This window comes from Rana temporaria, chromosome 5 (genome assembly GCF_905171775.1).
Source record: "Rana temporaria chromosome 5, aRanTem1.1, whole genome shotgun sequence".
NCBI lineage: Eukaryota > Metazoa > Chordata > Amphibia > Anura > Ranidae > Rana > Rana temporaria.
In genome coordinates, this window is record NC_053493.1 from 94672794 (window position 1) to 94691051 (window position 18258).

An 18258-nucleotide genomic window follows, 5' to 3' on the forward strand; every position below is an offset into this window, starting at 1 on the left:
GATGCTGTGGCATGACCTCAAGAAAGCGATTCACACCAGACATCCCAAGAATATTGCTGAACTGAAACAGTTCTGTAAAGAGGAATGGTCAAGAATTACTCCTGACCGTTGTGCACGTCTGATCTGCAACTACAGGAAACGTTTGGTTGAAGTTATTGCTGCCAAAGGAGGTTCACATACTTTTTCCACCTGCACTGTGAATGTTTACATGGCGTGTTCAATAAAAACATGGTAACATTTAATTCTTTGTGTGTTATTCGTTTAAGCATACTGTGATTGTCTATTGTTGTGACTTAGATGAAGATCAGATCACATTTTATGACCAATTTGTGCAGAAATCCATATCATTCCAAAAGGGTTCACATATTTTTTATTGCAACTGTATGTACTGCATACTAGCACATTATGAAAGACTTGCCTTGAAAGGAAGCCATCCAGCAGCGCGCCGTCACTGCTGCAGAGGCTTTCATCTTCACTGGAGATCCTTCTGCATTTGCGCGCTGCGGCCGATCAAATGGCCGAGCCACAATGACACTACTCCTGCACATGTGCGCAGGAGTCTTGGCAACATCACACACCTCCGATGGAACCGCACAAGTATGCCATTTCTTTAGTGTGCATGCGCCAATTGACTTTACCGGCTGCTGTTTGCTAGAATATCTCCTAAATGGTGCAAATTTAGGAAATATTGATTTGACCTAAAAGCAAGCTTTATTACAAAACCTTACCTGTAGGTAAAAAAAAAAAGTTTACTACCACTTTAAAGGTAAAACTGAACTCCAGGCAAATCTGTGCAGCTAGTACTGTTCCATTGATTGTGTTGTATATATATTTCCTCTATGCATTTGTACTGGCTGACCTATTACAACATTCACTAGCCTATATAATACGTCCTCCCTGATTGGACGCCATGTATCTGAGGAAACAGCGGAGGCTGTGAAATGCGTAATCCGATTGGTTCGTTCCCGTACTTCACGTCACTTCCGGGGCGACGACCCTGCTCTGCGGTCCACTCTGAGACGCACGCCGTTTCATACGGCGGCTTGCACATCCCCTATGGTTGATCGGCCTATTGGAATGCTCCAACATCAGCTCCTCTGTTCGCTGAAAGACCTTGTTGTGGGACCAGGATCTGCCTGGCACCTAAGTGAAAGTGAAAACGAACCATAATATTATATATATGCCTGACATCTACATTTTGTGAGTAGCCATTTGGCTGTTAGTCTATACAATGTTATTAAAAGTTCTTATTTTACTGCACTTAGATTGGCGCATCCTTTTTTCTCTTTAGTACTGTAATCTAGCCAACCAGCACTGCGCTCTGCATAGGCTTTGTACAACACAGTGATGATGTTGTGGCTGCTACTTTTACAGAGTAATATTTGGGTTTGCAAAGACACAAAATGGATTTATATCTCTTGTGCCAGATTTCAGTATACGTTTTTTTTTGCCCAAACTTTAATTTTTTATTTTAATTTTTTTTAACATACAGCTCCAAAAGAGCAACACATCTTAGAGCTCTAATCTTCCTTGATGCCATCTGGGTGGATTTGCTGATGGGTAATCACAGTGACTAACTTGCTGTGTGTCCACCTGCTCACTTGTGTGATCTGAGTAGACTCATCAATGTGTGCGCTAGCTAAGAGACTCAGAGAATGAAATCACCCACAAATGTGTGCCCATCATCATCTGTCAGATGGCAGATGCCAAATAATCATGCTGTGCCTATACTGAAATCTTCCAATGTCAGTTAAACACAGCATGGATTTCAATAAAGATGAATTCATCTTGGAGGAAGATGTTTTTTTTCATACTCTTGGAATATAAGAACGGATCCAATCATTCATTCTAAACTAGCACACTGCCTAAAGCTAGCCAGATAATACCCAATTTTCCCTAGTGAGGATTAAAGCATTGCTAGCAGTACTTCCTATCATGTAGTCTGAAAATCAATGGGTAACATATCTGTAAGCACCAATCACCCTCCTAACTGCTTTATAATACCTAGCAATTTCAAGTGCTGCTCCAATCTTTGCTGCATCTGGGGAGAACGTGTACAGCGCATTGACAGTGTAGAACAATCATTAAAGAAACTTCTACTGTCATTTGCAGAGCAGGAGGATTACTGAAACCTCTTATCAATCCAGATCTTCACTACGTTTATGTTAAACATCTCTAGAGACCATCTGCACTTATAGTCATTGATCTAGTAAGACTACTGCGAACATCTAAATTTCTAAGCTGTCCTAATTTTAGTAGCACAGAACAAAGTGTCATTACAACTAATAATCTGTAGTTAAAGCATATCTAAACCCAAAAACACAACAAAAAAGTGTAATTATTGCAGGTTTTTATTTTCTTTTGTACAGGCTTTTCTCTTTTAATTGTTACATGGTTGAATTCTGGCAAGATCAATAGGTATTTTCTGTACTCCCTAAAATTGTTTTTAGCCTGAAAAAAAAAAAAGAAAAAGAAAAGAAAACCAATATAGCCACCACAACCAAAAACTGGTAAGTTGCAGTATATTAAATTTTTATTAATTTTTTTAACAATTTTAATATGAAATGATGAGTGGTGTTACGCTCACCTTGAGGTGGTATATATGTTCCTCTGTATCCAAATCAATGCACTTGGTTGATTTTTTAACTGACATAACAGAAAGTCCAACATCAATGCGGCCATGTAGTTTTCCCTTCTCCATCTGTCATCAGATAAAACACATACATGTAATAAAAAATTTAAACAGACTTGAAGTAGAATTCTTAGCCAAACACTGCTCCCTCATCGCTCCTAACACCAATGGTGACTAACTTGTGTAAGAAAAATATAAATACTTACCTATTTTCAGCACACTCCAATCTGGTCATGTGATCTGCGCTGTGTTAATCAGCGGCGGCTGCAGGGAGAGGAAGCAGCACTGGCAATGGCTGGGACATGGGAGCCAATGACATAACCAATCCCAGGCATTCCGAGCTATTGTTGAGAGCTCTCTCTTCTCCCCTACAGCCATCATTGACCGATACGGGATCACAACACCAGACTAAAGCAGGCTGAAAATAGATAAGCATAAGTATCTTTCTTACAGAGGTTAGTTTGCCTAGGAAGTGTTAGGAGAGCAAAGGGAGCCACAGTAACAGGAGGGTGAGGGGGAATCTTCCAATGAGTAAACGGACTCTGGTGAATCCTAAGGCGCCATTCACTTTGCTTGCTTTTGCACTGGCCGGGACTGCACGCTACTTGAGATGCAGTGCAAGTTATACTAAATGGAACTCCAATGTATCTTGCCAACGGAGGTGTGCGGCACCGCAGTGCACCATGAGACAACACACATTGTGCAGTGCAGTATGCGGTCAAAAAAAGGTGCCGGTCTAATTTCTGGACTGCTAAACTGTAGGACAGCTTGTTCAATGCAGGGCAAAGATGATGTGCAAAATAGTATGTGCTTTTAATGTACTGCACATCAACAGTAATGTGTGAATCAAAAAAGGTGGGGAGGGAGAGAGAATGAGAGAGAGAACGAGAGAGAGAGAGAGAACGAGAGAGAGAGAGAGAGAACGAGAGAGAGAGAGAACGAGAAAGAGAGAGAGAGAGAGAACGAGAGAGAGAGAGAGAGAGAGAGAACGAGAGAGAGAGAGAGAGAGAGAAAACGAGAGAGAGAGAGAGAGAGAGAGAGAGAGAGAGAGAGAACGAGAGAGAGAAAACGAGAGAGAGAAAACGAGAGAGAGAGAAAACGAGAGAGAGAGAAAACGAGAGAGAGAGAAAACGAGAGAGAGAGAAAACGAGAGAGAGAGAAAACGAGAGAGAGAAAACGAGAGAGAGAAAACGAGAGAGAGAAAACGAGAGAGAGAAAACGAGAGAGAGAGAAAACGAGAGAGAGAAAACGAGAGAGAGAAAACGAGAGAGAGAAAACGAGCGAGAACGAGAGAGAGAACGAGCGAGAACGAGAGAGAGAGAGAGAGAACGAGAGAGAGAGAGAGAGAGAGAACGAGAGAGAGAGAGAGAGAACGAGAGAACGAGAGAGAACGAGAGAGAGAACGAGAGAGAGAGGACGAGAGAGAGAGAGGACGAGAGAGAGAGAGGACGAGAGAGAGAGAGGACGAGAGAGAGAGAGGACGAGAGAGAGAGAGAGGACGAGAGAGAGAGAGAGGACGAGAGAGAGAGAGAGGACGAGAGAGAGAGAGAGAGAGGACGAGAGAGAGAGAGAGGACGAGAGAGAGAGAGAACGAGAGAGAGAACGAGAGAGAGAGAGAGAACGAGAGAGAGAACGAGAGAGAGAGAGAGAACGAGAGAGAGAGAACGAGAGAGAGAGAGAGAACGAGAGAGAGAGAGAGAACGAGAGAGAGAGAGAGAACGAGAGAGAGAGAGAGAGAACGAGAGAGAGAGAGAGAGAACGAGAGAGAGAGAGAGAACGAGAGAGAGAACGAGAGAGAGAGAACGAGAACGAGAGAGAGAGAGAGAACGAGAGAGAGAGAACGAGAACGAGAGAGAACGAGAACGAGAGAGAACGAGAGAGAGAGAGAGAGAGAGAGAGAACGAGAGAGAGAGAGAGAACGAGAGAGAGAACGAGAGAGAGAGAACGAGAACGAGAGAGAGAGAGAGAACGAGAGAGAGAGAACGAGAACGAGAGAGAACGAGAACGAGAGAGGACGAGAGAGAGAGAGAGGACGAGAGAGAGAGAGAGGACGAGAGAGAGAGAGGACGAGAGAGAGAGAGAGAACGAGCGAGAACGAGAGAGAGAGAGAGAGAACGAGAGAGAGAGAGAGAGAGAACGAGAGAGAGAGAGAGAGAGAGAACGAGAGAGAGAGAGAGAGAACGAGAGAACGAGAGAGAGAACGAGAGAGAGAACGAGAGAGAGAGGACGAGAGAGAGAGAGGACGAGAGAGAGAGAGGACGAGAGAGAGAGAGGACGAGAGAGAGAGAGAGGACGAGAGAGAGAGAGAGAGGACGAGAGAGAGGACGAGAGAGAGAGAGAGGACGAGAGAGAGAGAGAACGAGAGAGAGAACGAGAGAGAGAGAGAGAACGAGAGAGAGAACGAGAGAGAGAGAGAGAACGAGAGAGAGAGAACGAGAGAGAGAGAGAGAGAACGAGAGAGAGAGAGAGAACGAGAGAGAGAGAGAGAACGAGAGAGAGAGAGAGAACGAGAGAGAGAGAGAGAGAACGAGAGAGAGAGAGAGAACGAGAGAGAGAACGAGAGAGAGAGAGAGAACGAGAGAGAGAACGAGAGAGAGAGAACGAGAACGAGAGAGAGAGAGAGAACGAGAGAGAGAGAACGAGAACGAGAGAGAACGAGAACGAGAGAGAGAGAGAGAACGAGAGAGAGAGAGAGAACGAGAGAGAGAACGAGAGAGAGAGAACGAGAACGAGAGAGAGAGAGAGAACGAGAGAGAGAGAACGAGAACGAGAGAGAACGAGAACGAGAGAGGACGAGAGAGAGAGAGGACGAGAGAGAGAGAGGACGAGAGAGAGAGAGGACGAGAGAGAGAGAGAGGACGAGAGAGAGGACGAGAGAGAGAGAGGACGAGAGAGAGAGAGGACGAGAGAGAGAGGACGAGAGAGAGAGGACGAGAGAGAGAGGACGAGAGAGAGAGGACGAGAGAGAGAGAACGAGAGAGAGAGAGAGAGAGAACGAGAGAGAGAGAACGAGAGAGAGAAAGAGAGAGAACGAGAGAGAGAACGAGAGAGAGAGAGAGAACGAGAGAGAGAGAACGAGAGAGAGAGAACGAGAGAAAGAGAGAACGAGAGAACGAGAGAAAGAGAGAACGAGAGAAAGAGAGAACGAGAGAGAACGAGAGAGAGAACGAGAGAGAGAACGAGAGAGAGAGAGAACGAGAGAGAGAGAGAACGAGAGAGAGAGAGAACGAGAGAGAGAACGAGAGAGAGAGAGAACGAGAGAGAGAGAGAACGAGAGAGAGAGAGAGAACGAGAGAGAGAGAGAACGAGAGAGAGAGAGAGAACGAGAGAGAGAGAGAACGAGAGAGAGAGAGAACGAGAGAGAGAGAATGAGAGAGAGAACGAGAGAGAATGAGAACGAGAGAGAATGAGAACGAGAGAGAATGAGAGAGAGGTCGAGAGAGAGAATGAGAGAGAGAACGAGAGAGAGAGAGAGAGTGAGAGAACGCGAGAGAGCGAGAAAGAGAGAGAGGGAGAGAGAGAGAGGGAGAGAGACAGAGAGAGGGAGAGGGAGAGAGACAGAGAGAGAGGGAGAGAGACATAGAGAGAGAGAGACTGAGTGTCCACAGCCTGGAAATGGAATTAGGACGGCACAGACAGACCTACAAGCCCAGGGAGAGTAGACTGTGCCAGCAATGTGACCAGGGGGTCCTCGAGGATGAGGAATACTTCCTGCTACATTGTCCAGAGACTCTCCACTCTCATCCCGGACTTCAACTCTATAGCTGCCCAATATGTGACAGCGTGTCACAGACTGAAAGGGATATGAGAAACTGAGGACCAAAAATTATTTCACAGACGTATGTCCTTTCCCCGTTATATTACCCCCCTTCCCTTTTTCCTATACAAAAAGATGGGGGAAAAAAACCTGACAAGGAGATCTTAAAACAGCCTTACTCTATCCAATTGTTGGCTTTACATATACCTTAACATCGGTATTACACAATATACAATGCAGACAGCATTTAGGAAGCCGACATGTGAGCCACTGAATGGGAACGCCAATTAAAACATTTCATCGTGGTTGCAACTATAGTTGCTACATACAACAGAACTTAATTTACCTCGTTTGGTCCTTTTGCATACTTCAAAATTCCTTTGTCCAAGTAGAAATACCTCTAAACAAAAAAAAGAAAATCGTGAGAACAAAGTAAAGAAAGAACTTTCAGAAAGCTATCTTAGGGCTGTTTGTGACACCACTTATTATGTATACAGTATATTTTGCTGTCATCACAAAAACAGAGAAAGGACTATAATTGCAGAATGAAAGCAGAATACATTTTGACAGAAAAATTCACTTTGATATCATCCTGGTTAATGAGCTCTGTGACTGAAGCAGGCCAATTTACATAGAAAATATGAATTTCAAGGCAATGTGCAGAACAAAGATTTCATAACTCACCAGGCACTTGAGCAAGTTACTGACATTCCTAACAATCGAGTTACTTGATTTATTTGGCTCTTGCTCAGTCTTTACAAGCAGCCAAGAACTCTACTATTCCATAACCAGTCTGGATCACGAAGTGAAAAGACAATTGGACAATTGAACAGATTTTCCAGCTCAAGCATGAAATACTCTAGTTCCTCTGTTGAGCACAATGGCTGGCAGGCAGTTCCAACCTGAGGCTAACCAACCAGCCCCTGGCACACAGTCTAAGCTGTGTCATTTGTCATAACTGAAAGATGTGCTTTATTTCCAGGGACAGCTCCTTGCAGGAAGGATTAAAAGCTCTACTAGAGGTTGTCTGTCCCTGAATACTTTCCCCAATTCCCGCTTCTGACACCTAGAAAAACAGAAATGGGCCACAATGTGCTTCTCCAATCAACCAATTAAAATAATTTGCATTGCTGTGTCACCATTGGGGAGATTTAGGCCAGCCATACACAGAGATAATTTTTTTCCTGCAACTACGGTTGCAGGAAAGAAATTTGTTATTTTCCCTATCAATACAGACACTGTTGATGTGAGAATCCCTCCTGCCAGGCCATGGTCTTTTCCCAGCGGGGTGGTGGGGGCGATGGGGAGGGAGGGGGAAGCGGTTAGCGATGATCACAAGAGAATCCAGAAGGCTGGTTGTACCGAAGTTGATCGATCAACTTGGTACATTTAGCTTGCCCATTAACAGTTCAAATCTCGGCTGGTTCCTGCTGTACCGGCTGAGATTCGAACCATGTATGGCCGGCCTTACCCTCACTTCCTATTCTATGTGATAGACACAAATAAGCAAAAGGAGTCAGAAAGTCTCCACAGCTGGGACACAGACAGCAATATAAGGTTATAACAACAATAGATATATTGTAAGATTAATTGTTATTAGGAACTGTATGACTGAATTCCTTTTTCGGTCCACAGTAACGCATGGTTTGCTTCTGACCTTAGTGTCCCGGCCATATTCCCTGAAGACTTATGGGTAAGACTGCATTAAATACTGGAATTTTGGGCATAGAAAGACAATTATTGCTACTGAAAGAAGTTAAAGTATTCCTAAAGGGGGATTCACCTTCTCTATTTGTTCTGTTTAGCGTTGTCACCAAGAGTGAAAGTGAAAGAAAATGGCCACATTTTGAGCTGTCACCATAACAGAAATAGAGAGGAAATCTTCCAATGTGAACACTAGTTCTGGTGACAAACTGTTGGCGCTATATAAATCCTGTATAATAATATAAATCCTGTATAATAATATAAATCCTGTATAATAATTTCTACATTTTGGAGGGATTTCCTCCAATTATTGTTTTGGCTATAGGACAGGAAATTGCAGGAAATCTCCCCAATGGGACACAGAATGGCAAAAAAAAAAAAAACTGACAGGGGTTATAACAATATTTTACTCCCAAAAATAGGATTTTTTTTTTTTGTTACTCATCGTAAACACATTTTCATTTAGTGTTAGTATTCTTGGGCGTAGGGTAAGCTTACCATTTCAGTTCTCTTGTGAGTAGTTTTCTACTATCATTTTATTTTATTAAACCTGTCAACGGTAACACATTAGGCTGGTGCGCCTTTCTTTCTTTGCTCTTGTCGCTGTCAGTTCAGACACTCGTATCACAAAAGGTGTTGGCTACAAGGGGGAAAAAAACACCTCGTGGGCTAGAGTAGAGAAACAAACGTTTTAAGGGGTTCACTTGGTGATCTCTGAAGTGCAGAGGGAGAACCACATTCAGATCCAACAATGTCACAAGAGAATAAACAGGGGGCGCTACACGTGAGTGAGTGAGTGAGAAACTTGTAAAGCGCAACACATACGAACTGAATCGCCTCTGGGCGCTGTATCCATTTCATGGGTAAGGAACCCCTTGACCTCAGAAGAGATGGGTTTTAATCTTTCTCCTGAAGGCCAAGTGGTCCGACTCCAGTCGGATGGTGGTTGGTAGTGCATTCCACAGGCAAGGTTTCTGGACTGCACAGGTGAGACTCCCTGTACAAAGGTCTAATGAAAAAATGTCAAATGAAAGGCCAACAAACTGAAATAAGTCCAGACAGTCAACTGGCCTTTGAAAGTGCGGAGAATCAAGCGCTAGACCAGACCCAGAAACAGGAATGAGAGGATTTGTTGCAAAAATGTATTATTTGGGTGCAAGCCCTGAGACTCACAGCCAAGTGAATTATGCCTAACTCTAAAACCCTATAAAAAAAAAAAAAAAACAGTGCTTCAACAGCAATGCCATTGGAGCCAGTGAACATGAAATAGGATAGTACAATTGAATCAGGAAATCCTCACAAACTGACAGAGCTTACAGGGGCTCTACTAGGAGTTTTACCAAGTTTGCATACCACATATGAGCCAGTCATAATAAGGATCACTGGAATATTTTCCAGCTCAATCCTTCGAAGCAGCATGGAAGAAGTTTCAGGGAAGGAAAAGCATAGATCAGGGTGATCCTGCCGAGTCACTAGAGCCGCCACGGCTAAAGCAGGAGGATTTCTGTACCTGGAGACAAACCTGTCCAGTTTTTTTGTTGAACCCGAAGATCAGATGGGTCCACATTCTGCATCTTTCACCTGTGACACAGGTCCTGGAACACCTTTGAATATAGGGACCACTCCCCCAGATCTAGATGCTGCCAACTGAAAAGGCCTGTTTGCCAATTATCTACACCTCGGCAGAAAAATTGGGGATGCGATGTTCAGGATCTGAACCATCTGACTTGACAAGGTGAGACTTGTGATTTCTCTTTGATAGTTAATGTACACAATCACCATTGAGCTATGTGACTGAATCTGTGTCAGATGACCTTCAAGCAGGCCAGCTCAACAATGCAGAGGCAGCCAAATCACCCAAAGTTCCACAAGTTGATCGGGAGATGAGACCAAATCCCCTGCAGGGACATGTTGCCCAGGACTCCTGTACAGCAAATGTACTGCTTATCACTTTGCATTCCAGACATTCTCCAAATCTATCTTACTTTCTTTACACAAGTATAGACCATGGATGTGTTTGTGCTCACTTCCGCACGTTCGCTGTTGAAAGAGAGGTGCCTTATCAAGTTGCAGGAGAGAAAATGGGTGGAAAAAGTTTAACTAAAACCATTCCTCTTCTATAGTCTCCAGCAAAAAAATAAATAAGAGGATAGCTTACTCATATTACTAACCCGAGAAGGACAGACAAGAAAAGTAAGCTCAAAAAGAAGAGGAGAATCCTCTAACAAAATGAAATGTCAGCTACAGTTGCTTCAGTAACAAATACCACGTGCAATATATGAAGTCTAAGGCTAATGTTTCAAGACCCAAAAGAGAAAAAAAAACCTCAATGCAGAATAAGCCTGCTAGACAAGAACAGGAAAACTGCCTCAGCTCTGGCCAGATAACTGTATAACGCATCCCCAAACATACTGGCTGACCAGAGTCCTGTTAGAACTGAAGAACAGATGTTAGTCAGTTAGTGGATGCCTGTCAGAAAGAGAACACCAGAGGACGTAATTACAATAAACTGGGAACCTGGACTGCTTAGCCAACAGGAGATCTGTACAGAATTTCCATCTCTGGCTTGAATCCATCAGTAGCTGTAGAAGATGATTGATGGAACTTCCAGAAATTCAAGGCTGTCAGACAGTTGAACATCAGTATAAACTAGGAAACCTGCACTTGGTGGCTAACTGAAGAGATTTACAGAATTTAACATATGCAGCAAGAATCTACAAAAGCACATTGGCTAACTGCAGAGACTTCCAGGGATTAACATATCTGGCAGGAATCTATTAGTGCTCCTTGGCTGACTGAAAAGACTTTCAGGATTTAACATATCCAGCAATAATCCAGCAGACAGCAGTTGATAGTAAAATTCCCAAAAAACACAGAACAGCAGAGCTGAAGAAAACCATGCCCATTCTCCCGAGGACACTAGCAAAAACACTTAATGGTTGTAGAGGGGGTTAACTTGTGCTGGAAAGCACAAAACCTAATTATCAATCAGCGCAGCCACTGCGTGATAATTAGGGATGAGCCAAACACCCCCCCCCCTTTGGTTCGCACCAGAACCTTCGAACGGACCGAACGTTCGCGCGAACATTTAGAACTCCTTTGACGTCAATGGGACTCGAACGTTCGAATTCAAAAGTCCTCATTTTAAAGCCCCATATGCAAGTTATTGTCGGAAAACGTCTTTGAGAACCCGGGTCTTGCCCCAGGGAACATGTATCAATAGAAAAAAGAGTTTTAAAAACGGTCGTTTTTTTCTGGAGCAGTGATTTTAATGATAGAAAAAAGAAATATTGTTGCGCAGACCCAACCTAAAGTGCAAAAATTTTTTTTGATCAGCCGCGTCTTAAGTGTGCCATACAGTACAAAACAAACATAATAGAAAAAGGAAGTCGCGCTAATTTAGAGTGATATAATGAACCAACAGTGACTAACAAACCATAGGTTAGAAACAGTTCAAAATATGGTGGTGAAAACCACCAGTAGTGTGAGTATAGATTGTAAATGACTATTGGATATCATGAATGTCTCTGCAGTTGATATACACAGTTTAACATTCTAGGCAAGCCAAGAGGTTTGAAGCAGTCCACAGGTGTAGTGATGAAAGAAATCTCAGGTAACAGTGATGGCAACCACTCTGTGTTCAGAACAAACAGGAGACCTCCACCACAGATAATACTGACTCTTACCAGAATTCAGTAAATATACAGCATAAAAATCAGATCCAGCAGCAGCCCAAATGGTTATCTTCAACTAGCGATATCCCAATAGGGGAACTCTCCATTCATTAGTGATCACCATTTAAATCCAAGCTCCACAGATATGTAAAGAAACACCAAGAGGGGAATATAGCGTAATACTGCGCTGATTTATTTAAAACATAGAACAGCCGAATGCTTACTTACATTCCAAAGATATAAAATAGGCATCAAGCGGGCATAAAAAGTAGAAACAGCAGGGCAAAAAAACACAGCCGGCCGGACTGTGTGTTGGCGTACGTCCGGAGTATCCGGATCCTTACACTAGTAAACGCGGTAACGTCAGGGCGTCTCCTCCCGACGTTTCGTCACAATAGGGACGTGTTCAAGGGGTAAGGAGACGCCCCAACTCACCGCACATAAGACAAACAAAGGGGCGGAGCCAACCCATCGTGATTGGATCTGCCCTCGGGTTGGCTCCGCCCCTTTGTTTGTCTTATGTGCGGTGAGTTGGGGCGTCTCCTTACCCCGTGAACACGTCCCTATCGTGACGAAACGTCGGGAGGAGACGCCCTGACGTTACCGCGTTTACTAGTGTAAGGATCCGGATACTCCGGACGTACGCCAACACACAGTCCGGCCGGCTGTGTTTTTTTGCCCTGCTGTTTCTACTTTTTATGCCCGCTTGATGCCTATTTTATATCTTTGGAATGTAAGTAAGCATTCGGCTGTTCTATGTTTTAAATAAATCAGCGCAGTATTACGCTATATTCCCCTCTTGGTGTTTCTTTACATATCTGTGGAGCTTGGATTTAAATGGTGATCACTAATGAATGGAGAGTTCCCCTATTGGGATATCGCTAGTTGAAGATAACCATTTGGGCTGCTGCTGGATCTGATTTGTATGCTGTATATTTACTGAATTCTGGTAAGAGTCAGTATTATCTGTGGTGGAGGTCTCCTGTTTGTTCTGAACACAGAGTGGTTGCCATCACTGTTACCTGAGATTTCTTTCATCACTACACCTGTGGACTGCTTCAAACCTCTTGGCTTGCCTAGAATGTTAAACTGTGTATATCAACTGCAGAGACATTCATGATATCCAATAGTCATTTACAATCTATACTCACACTACTGGTGGTTTTCACCACCATATTTTAAACTGTTTCTAACCTATGGTTTGTTAGTCACTGTTGGTTCATTATATCACTCTAAATTAGCGCGACTTCCTTTTTCTATTATAGTGATTTTAATGATGCAGCATCATTAAAAACACTGCTCCAGAAAAAACTACCATTTTTAAAAAAAAAATTCCATTGATACATGTTCCCTGGGGCAAGACTCGGGTTCTCAAAGAGGTTTTCACAGGCATACTATAGACACCCAGCAGGTACAATATTTAAAGGAATTTTTCATTTTTTTATTTAAGCATCATGATGCTTAAAAAAAAAAAATGAAAAATTCCTTAAAATATTGTACCTGCTGGGTGTCTATAGTATGCCTGTGTAGCTTTATAGTGAACACTGCAGAGGACACAGGCAATACACCACGTGAGAATACTGCAGCTAGCACAATCAACTACCTGCCAGTAAACTAGAAAGAACTGATCTAGCTAAGCTATACAGTGTTTAAAGCGGAGGTTCACCCATGGAGAACACATTTTCCCCATAGCTGGATGCTCGTTTTGTCTAGGGGAATAGGCTATTTGTTTTAAAATATGATCCGTACTTACCTGTTTACGAGATGCATCCTCTCCGTCGCTTCCGGGTATGGGCTGCGGGACTGGGCGTTCCTTCTTGATTGACAGTCTTCCGAGAGGCTTCCGACGTTCGCATCCATCGCGTCACGATTTTCCGAAAGAAGCCGAACGTCGGTGCGCAGGCGCAGTATAGAGCCGCACCGACGTTCGGCTTCTTTCGGCTACTAGTGACGCGATGGATGCGACCATCGGAAGCCTCTCGGAAGACTGTCAATCAAGAAGGAACGCCCGCTCCCGAAGACCCATACCCGGAAGCGACGGAGAAGATGCATCTCGAAAACGGGTAAGTACGGATCATATTTTAAAACAAATAGCCGATTCCCTTAGACAAAACGAGCATCCGGCTATGGGGAAAAGAGAAAAAAAAACGCAAATGGGTGAACTCCCGCTTTAAATATATGTACAACACCTGGGATGTATATATATCCTCTACACACTGTAACATTAACTGACTAACCTGCCTGCCTGCTCTATCTACCTCGAAAAAAATGACACTCTCTCTCTCTCTCTGACTGATCTCTAACCAGCGCCGGAAGACACCACACAAGGCCGACCTGCAGGCGGCCTTTTATAGTGTGGGGCGTGTACTAAACCCTCTGAGCCATAATTGGCCAAAGCCACCCTGGCTTTGGCCAATTACGGCTCTCTGTACTGATGGCGCTGTGATTGGCCAAGCATGCGGGTCATAGTGCATGCTTGGCCAATCATCAGCGCGCAATGCCGCAGTGAATTATTGGCCGTGGCGCATCACTCGAATTTGGCGTGAATGACCCGTTTTGTTCGTATTTCGACGAACGATCGAACAAACGATGTTCGAGTCGAACATATGTTCGACTCGAACCTGAAGCTCATCCCTAGTGATAATAAAATAATAACTTCCAAAACATAAAGTACAAAGTAGTAAGATCTTCCATCAAATTATCCATGTGTACCACCAAATTATCAACGTGTAGCATTTCCAGTTCAGGAGCTGGACACAATGTCACTCCCGGTTCACTGGGGGTTGCAGTGGTAATGACTTGGAGGGAATACAAGAATGTCCTGCTGGCCAGCTCCGGTCCTACTGAGGAAGCACATTGATCGTAACACGTATAGGCATAGATCGGGGTCATTCGGCAACCATCAGTGGAGGTGGTGAGACAGAAAGCTGCCTGTGTTTGGTATGCATTGTACAAAGCACTGTGCGCTTGTGAATGTCATTTAAAATATTGACTAAATGTTTTTACTGTATGGAAAGCACTATCAGTCACTATTCTTCTTTCTTGAATGAAAAAACTCTTCTTATGTGAGTGGAGGATCCGTGGAACGGTGGGAGCCATCTGTGGTGGAGTGAATTTGGAGCCATCCTGTTTGCAGCCCGGGAAGAGAACAAAACGCATGTGACTCTAGACTAACCATCAAGGTTTAGTCTGGAGGTGGGCATATATTGTTCACAAGAGGCGTATGCACAAGTAGCACTGGGGATCAGATGTAGAAGATATTGGTGCACAAAGATATTAGGACACATGGATACTTTGGTGGTACACATAGATAATATGGTGGAAGATCTTACTACTTTGGACTTTATGTTTTGGACGTTCGTTTTAATTTATAGTGAAGATTTGTGGGTTGTGCAGCATTGTGCTGCATTGTTTTCTGTGCTGGAAAGTGTTTTTTTTTTCTTTTGCTAGTGTGCATTTCTCTTGTAGGTGGTAGAGTAACCCAACAGTCTATGAAATCCTGTGTTCCTTAAGTTTTTAATGTAACATACACTTTCACAACCTCTGAAAAATAATATTTTTTTCTTTGTATCCCCTTCCAAAGACATACAACACAAAGTCATGTTTCCACATTGTGGTACTAAAAGTTAACAACCTCAAAAGGCATGTAAGCAGAATGGGAACATTTCTTGTTTTAGGTATTTGTAATAGTTGCATAGCGATATGTAAATACCTTCTGTTTGAGGGTTGATTATGCATTTTACAATAAGACTAACACAAACTAAAAGTCTTGTAAACCTATAAAGCAAGATAAAGATAAAGTTATACACGTACTTTGTGCCAGCCTTTGAGAGGCCATTTCCTTCTCTTCAGCAGGAAACCTTCTTGTTTCTGTGGTTCCTGGGTGCAGCTATTGCTTCCCCGAAGGCCTTCTACAATCTCCCAGCTATCCTAATAGAAAGAAAGTAAAACATTTAATAAATTAGTCAAAAAATTTAAATTCTGCAATTTAGGGGACATGTGCTATGAAAGTTTACCTAACCATCAAAAAAATAAAAATGTTGCACATGCTCCTGCAATGTCAAAAAATAAATAATTTTCTCTTAACCCCTTCTTTCAATTAAGTTACAACTGGGGATCAGTGCCGGTGTTCTGCCGAATAATTTCCGCCCGGTGGATAAGGACCCCCTTGTACTGCGCAGGTGCGGCGCCTAGTTTCCGAAAATAGCCGAACACTACGCGGCGCATGCGCAATGACTATGGCATATGTCCGCACGCTCCCGATGCTAGTGCTGCTCTGCAAGGAGCGGGGGTGATTTTAACAATAAAGTACACGTCTTAGTGGGGCATGTTGATGGGCGGATTTGCACATTTAATTCAGATGGGCGGGTTTTATGGCCATCAACACACCCCGCTAAGACCTGTATTTTATTGCTAAAATCACCCCCGCTCCTTGCAAAGTAGCACTAGCATTGGGAGCGTGTGGCATATGTGTGATAGTCATTGTGCATGCGCCGTGTAGAGACGACTCTCAGCTTTACATGTTCGGCTTTGAGGTTCAGCGCCTGCGCAGTACAGGGGGGTCCAAATCCGCCGGGAGAACATTTTCGGCAGGACACCTGGACAAGGTTATTTAGAGCCCAGGGTGAACATGCCAAACTGCCCCCCCCCCCCTTCAAGATGAGCATTATGTGTCAGCAAAATCCCCCCTAAAAAAATGAGCACTAATCTGCATCCTCTGCACCCATCCCCTACAAATTCCCCCCCCCCCCACAGTACAAATCTTTGCAAGCTCCCCCCAATCCCTACTCCCAGTTCAAATCCTCTTTTCCCAAATCCCACCAGCACAAACCCCCATCCAAAAAAATAAATAAAAATCACCCCTCCTAGCACAAATTCTCAACCCCCCCCCCCTCGCTCCACTGCAAAGCCCCCCTCCCCATCACAAATCCTGTTCATACAAAAATGTACAGGATGTGAACAGTGCAGGGAGCACAAACAGGAACAATGTAAGGGGAAAGCAGCATTTTTTGGGGGTTTGTTGGGAGGAGGCCCTTGTCCCCATCAACATGGGGACAAGGTGCTTTGGGGTGGGAGGCCCTAAATTATTTAAAAAACCTGTGTTGTATGTTTATTTTATTGATACCTTTCCTCCCGGTGAATGAGTAGGGGTACGATGTACCCCAAACTCATTCACGTAGGCTGGGGGGCCGGTATCTGGGGGCCCCCTTAATAAAGGGGGCTCCCAGAGCGCACTGGTCCTGTTTTTTTTTTTTGCAGCTTAAAAACGGCTCAGCCATTTACAGCTCAAAAACATCATGGTGGGCATGAGACCATAGGCTAACATGGAGAGACGTTTTTAAGCTGCAAAAAACGCTCAGAAAAGTGTCTGTAAAAATGTCTGTGGGCATGAGGCCTAAAGTCTATTTTTACACCAGGTTTTCATAGCTGCTATAGTGCTGTAGCAGGGGATAGGGAGGAATAATGAGTGTACAACATCCTCTATGCAAGAAGAATGGCATGGTTTACTTTAAGTAGGTATATTATTCAAATCATAAAACTGTTGTGATCATTTAGGGTATTGACAATATTATTATTGTTGTCAAGTTCTCACAAAAGTACTAATGATTTGTGATCCAATGTCCTGAGAAGTCGATTCATTTATCAAAAGCCCATCAGCTTGTACCAGGTTGTTAAAAACAAGCAGTGATTTAGTGCAGCAGTCTGTCATATTTATAAAGCGCTTCGCTTACATCACAAAAGTAAAAATCAAGCACAGAAGACATTTCATTTCTAAATGAAAGAGGACATGCCGTCAGCATGCTGCACAGGATGATTTAATATTAAATAATGATTCTGATGAGTGATGTTCTGGTCTGACCTCAGGCCAAGCCAAAAAGCAAATACTCCAGTGGTTTTGTTAGTAAGGCAGAGGTAGACCATTGCAGCAAGACAGCATATGCACCTGTGTTCCTATGCGACAGTCCACAATCTATGCACTATGAATGCCACCGCAGTGACAAGACCAACCAAGCATTTAACCGCATAATTTTACCCAATACACAAACTCATGAGTGATTTCAATATGTTCATACATTAAAGAGAAATTCTAGCAATTTTTATTTAATAAATGAGAAGGCAATTAACAAAAGGGCCAACATTTGGCCAATGAAGAAGACAGAAATTAATTATGAAAGAAGAGTCTGTTCAAAAGCCATTACAGTGGGCCAATAGAAATTTAAGGTTTCAATCACATGGCGATATAAAGAAAATGCGTTTGTTATATTCATTTGTTTTTAAAGCAATTTCCTGATCCTCCTCTTCTCGGGGTCCCACACCAGTGCTCTTTGTTGTCTCCTGCATCCCCCCCCCCGCTCGCTTCCAAGCTGACTGTGTGCCCATAGATAGAGCATGGCTCACCCTGCCCACTGCTCCTCCTCACTGGCTGTGATTGACAGCTGTGGGAGCCTGCTGTCTCTGAGCCTGTGAGGAGGGAGAGAGCTGCTGCTCTT

The 18258-nt window shown here is 43.6% G+C and overlaps 1 protein-coding gene across 2 annotated transcripts in view; it reads right to left on the minus strand.

Moving 5' to 3' along the window:
• The window catches only part of OSBPL3 (oxysterol binding protein like 3), a 262480-nt gene that overhangs the window by 104309 nt on the left and 139913 nt on the right, over positions 1–18258 (minus strand). For both annotated transcript variants that reach the window (XM_040352884.1, XM_040352885.1), the window contains exons 4-6: positions 15581–15697; positions 6736–6789; positions 2588–2701 (exon numbers count right to left, since the gene is read on the minus strand). In XM_040352884.1, the coding sequence (XP_040208818.1) occupies positions 2588–2701; positions 6736–6789; positions 15581–15697 (285 nt within the window). The remainder of the gene's footprint in view (positions 1–2587; positions 2702–6735; positions 6790–15580; positions 15698–18258) is intronic.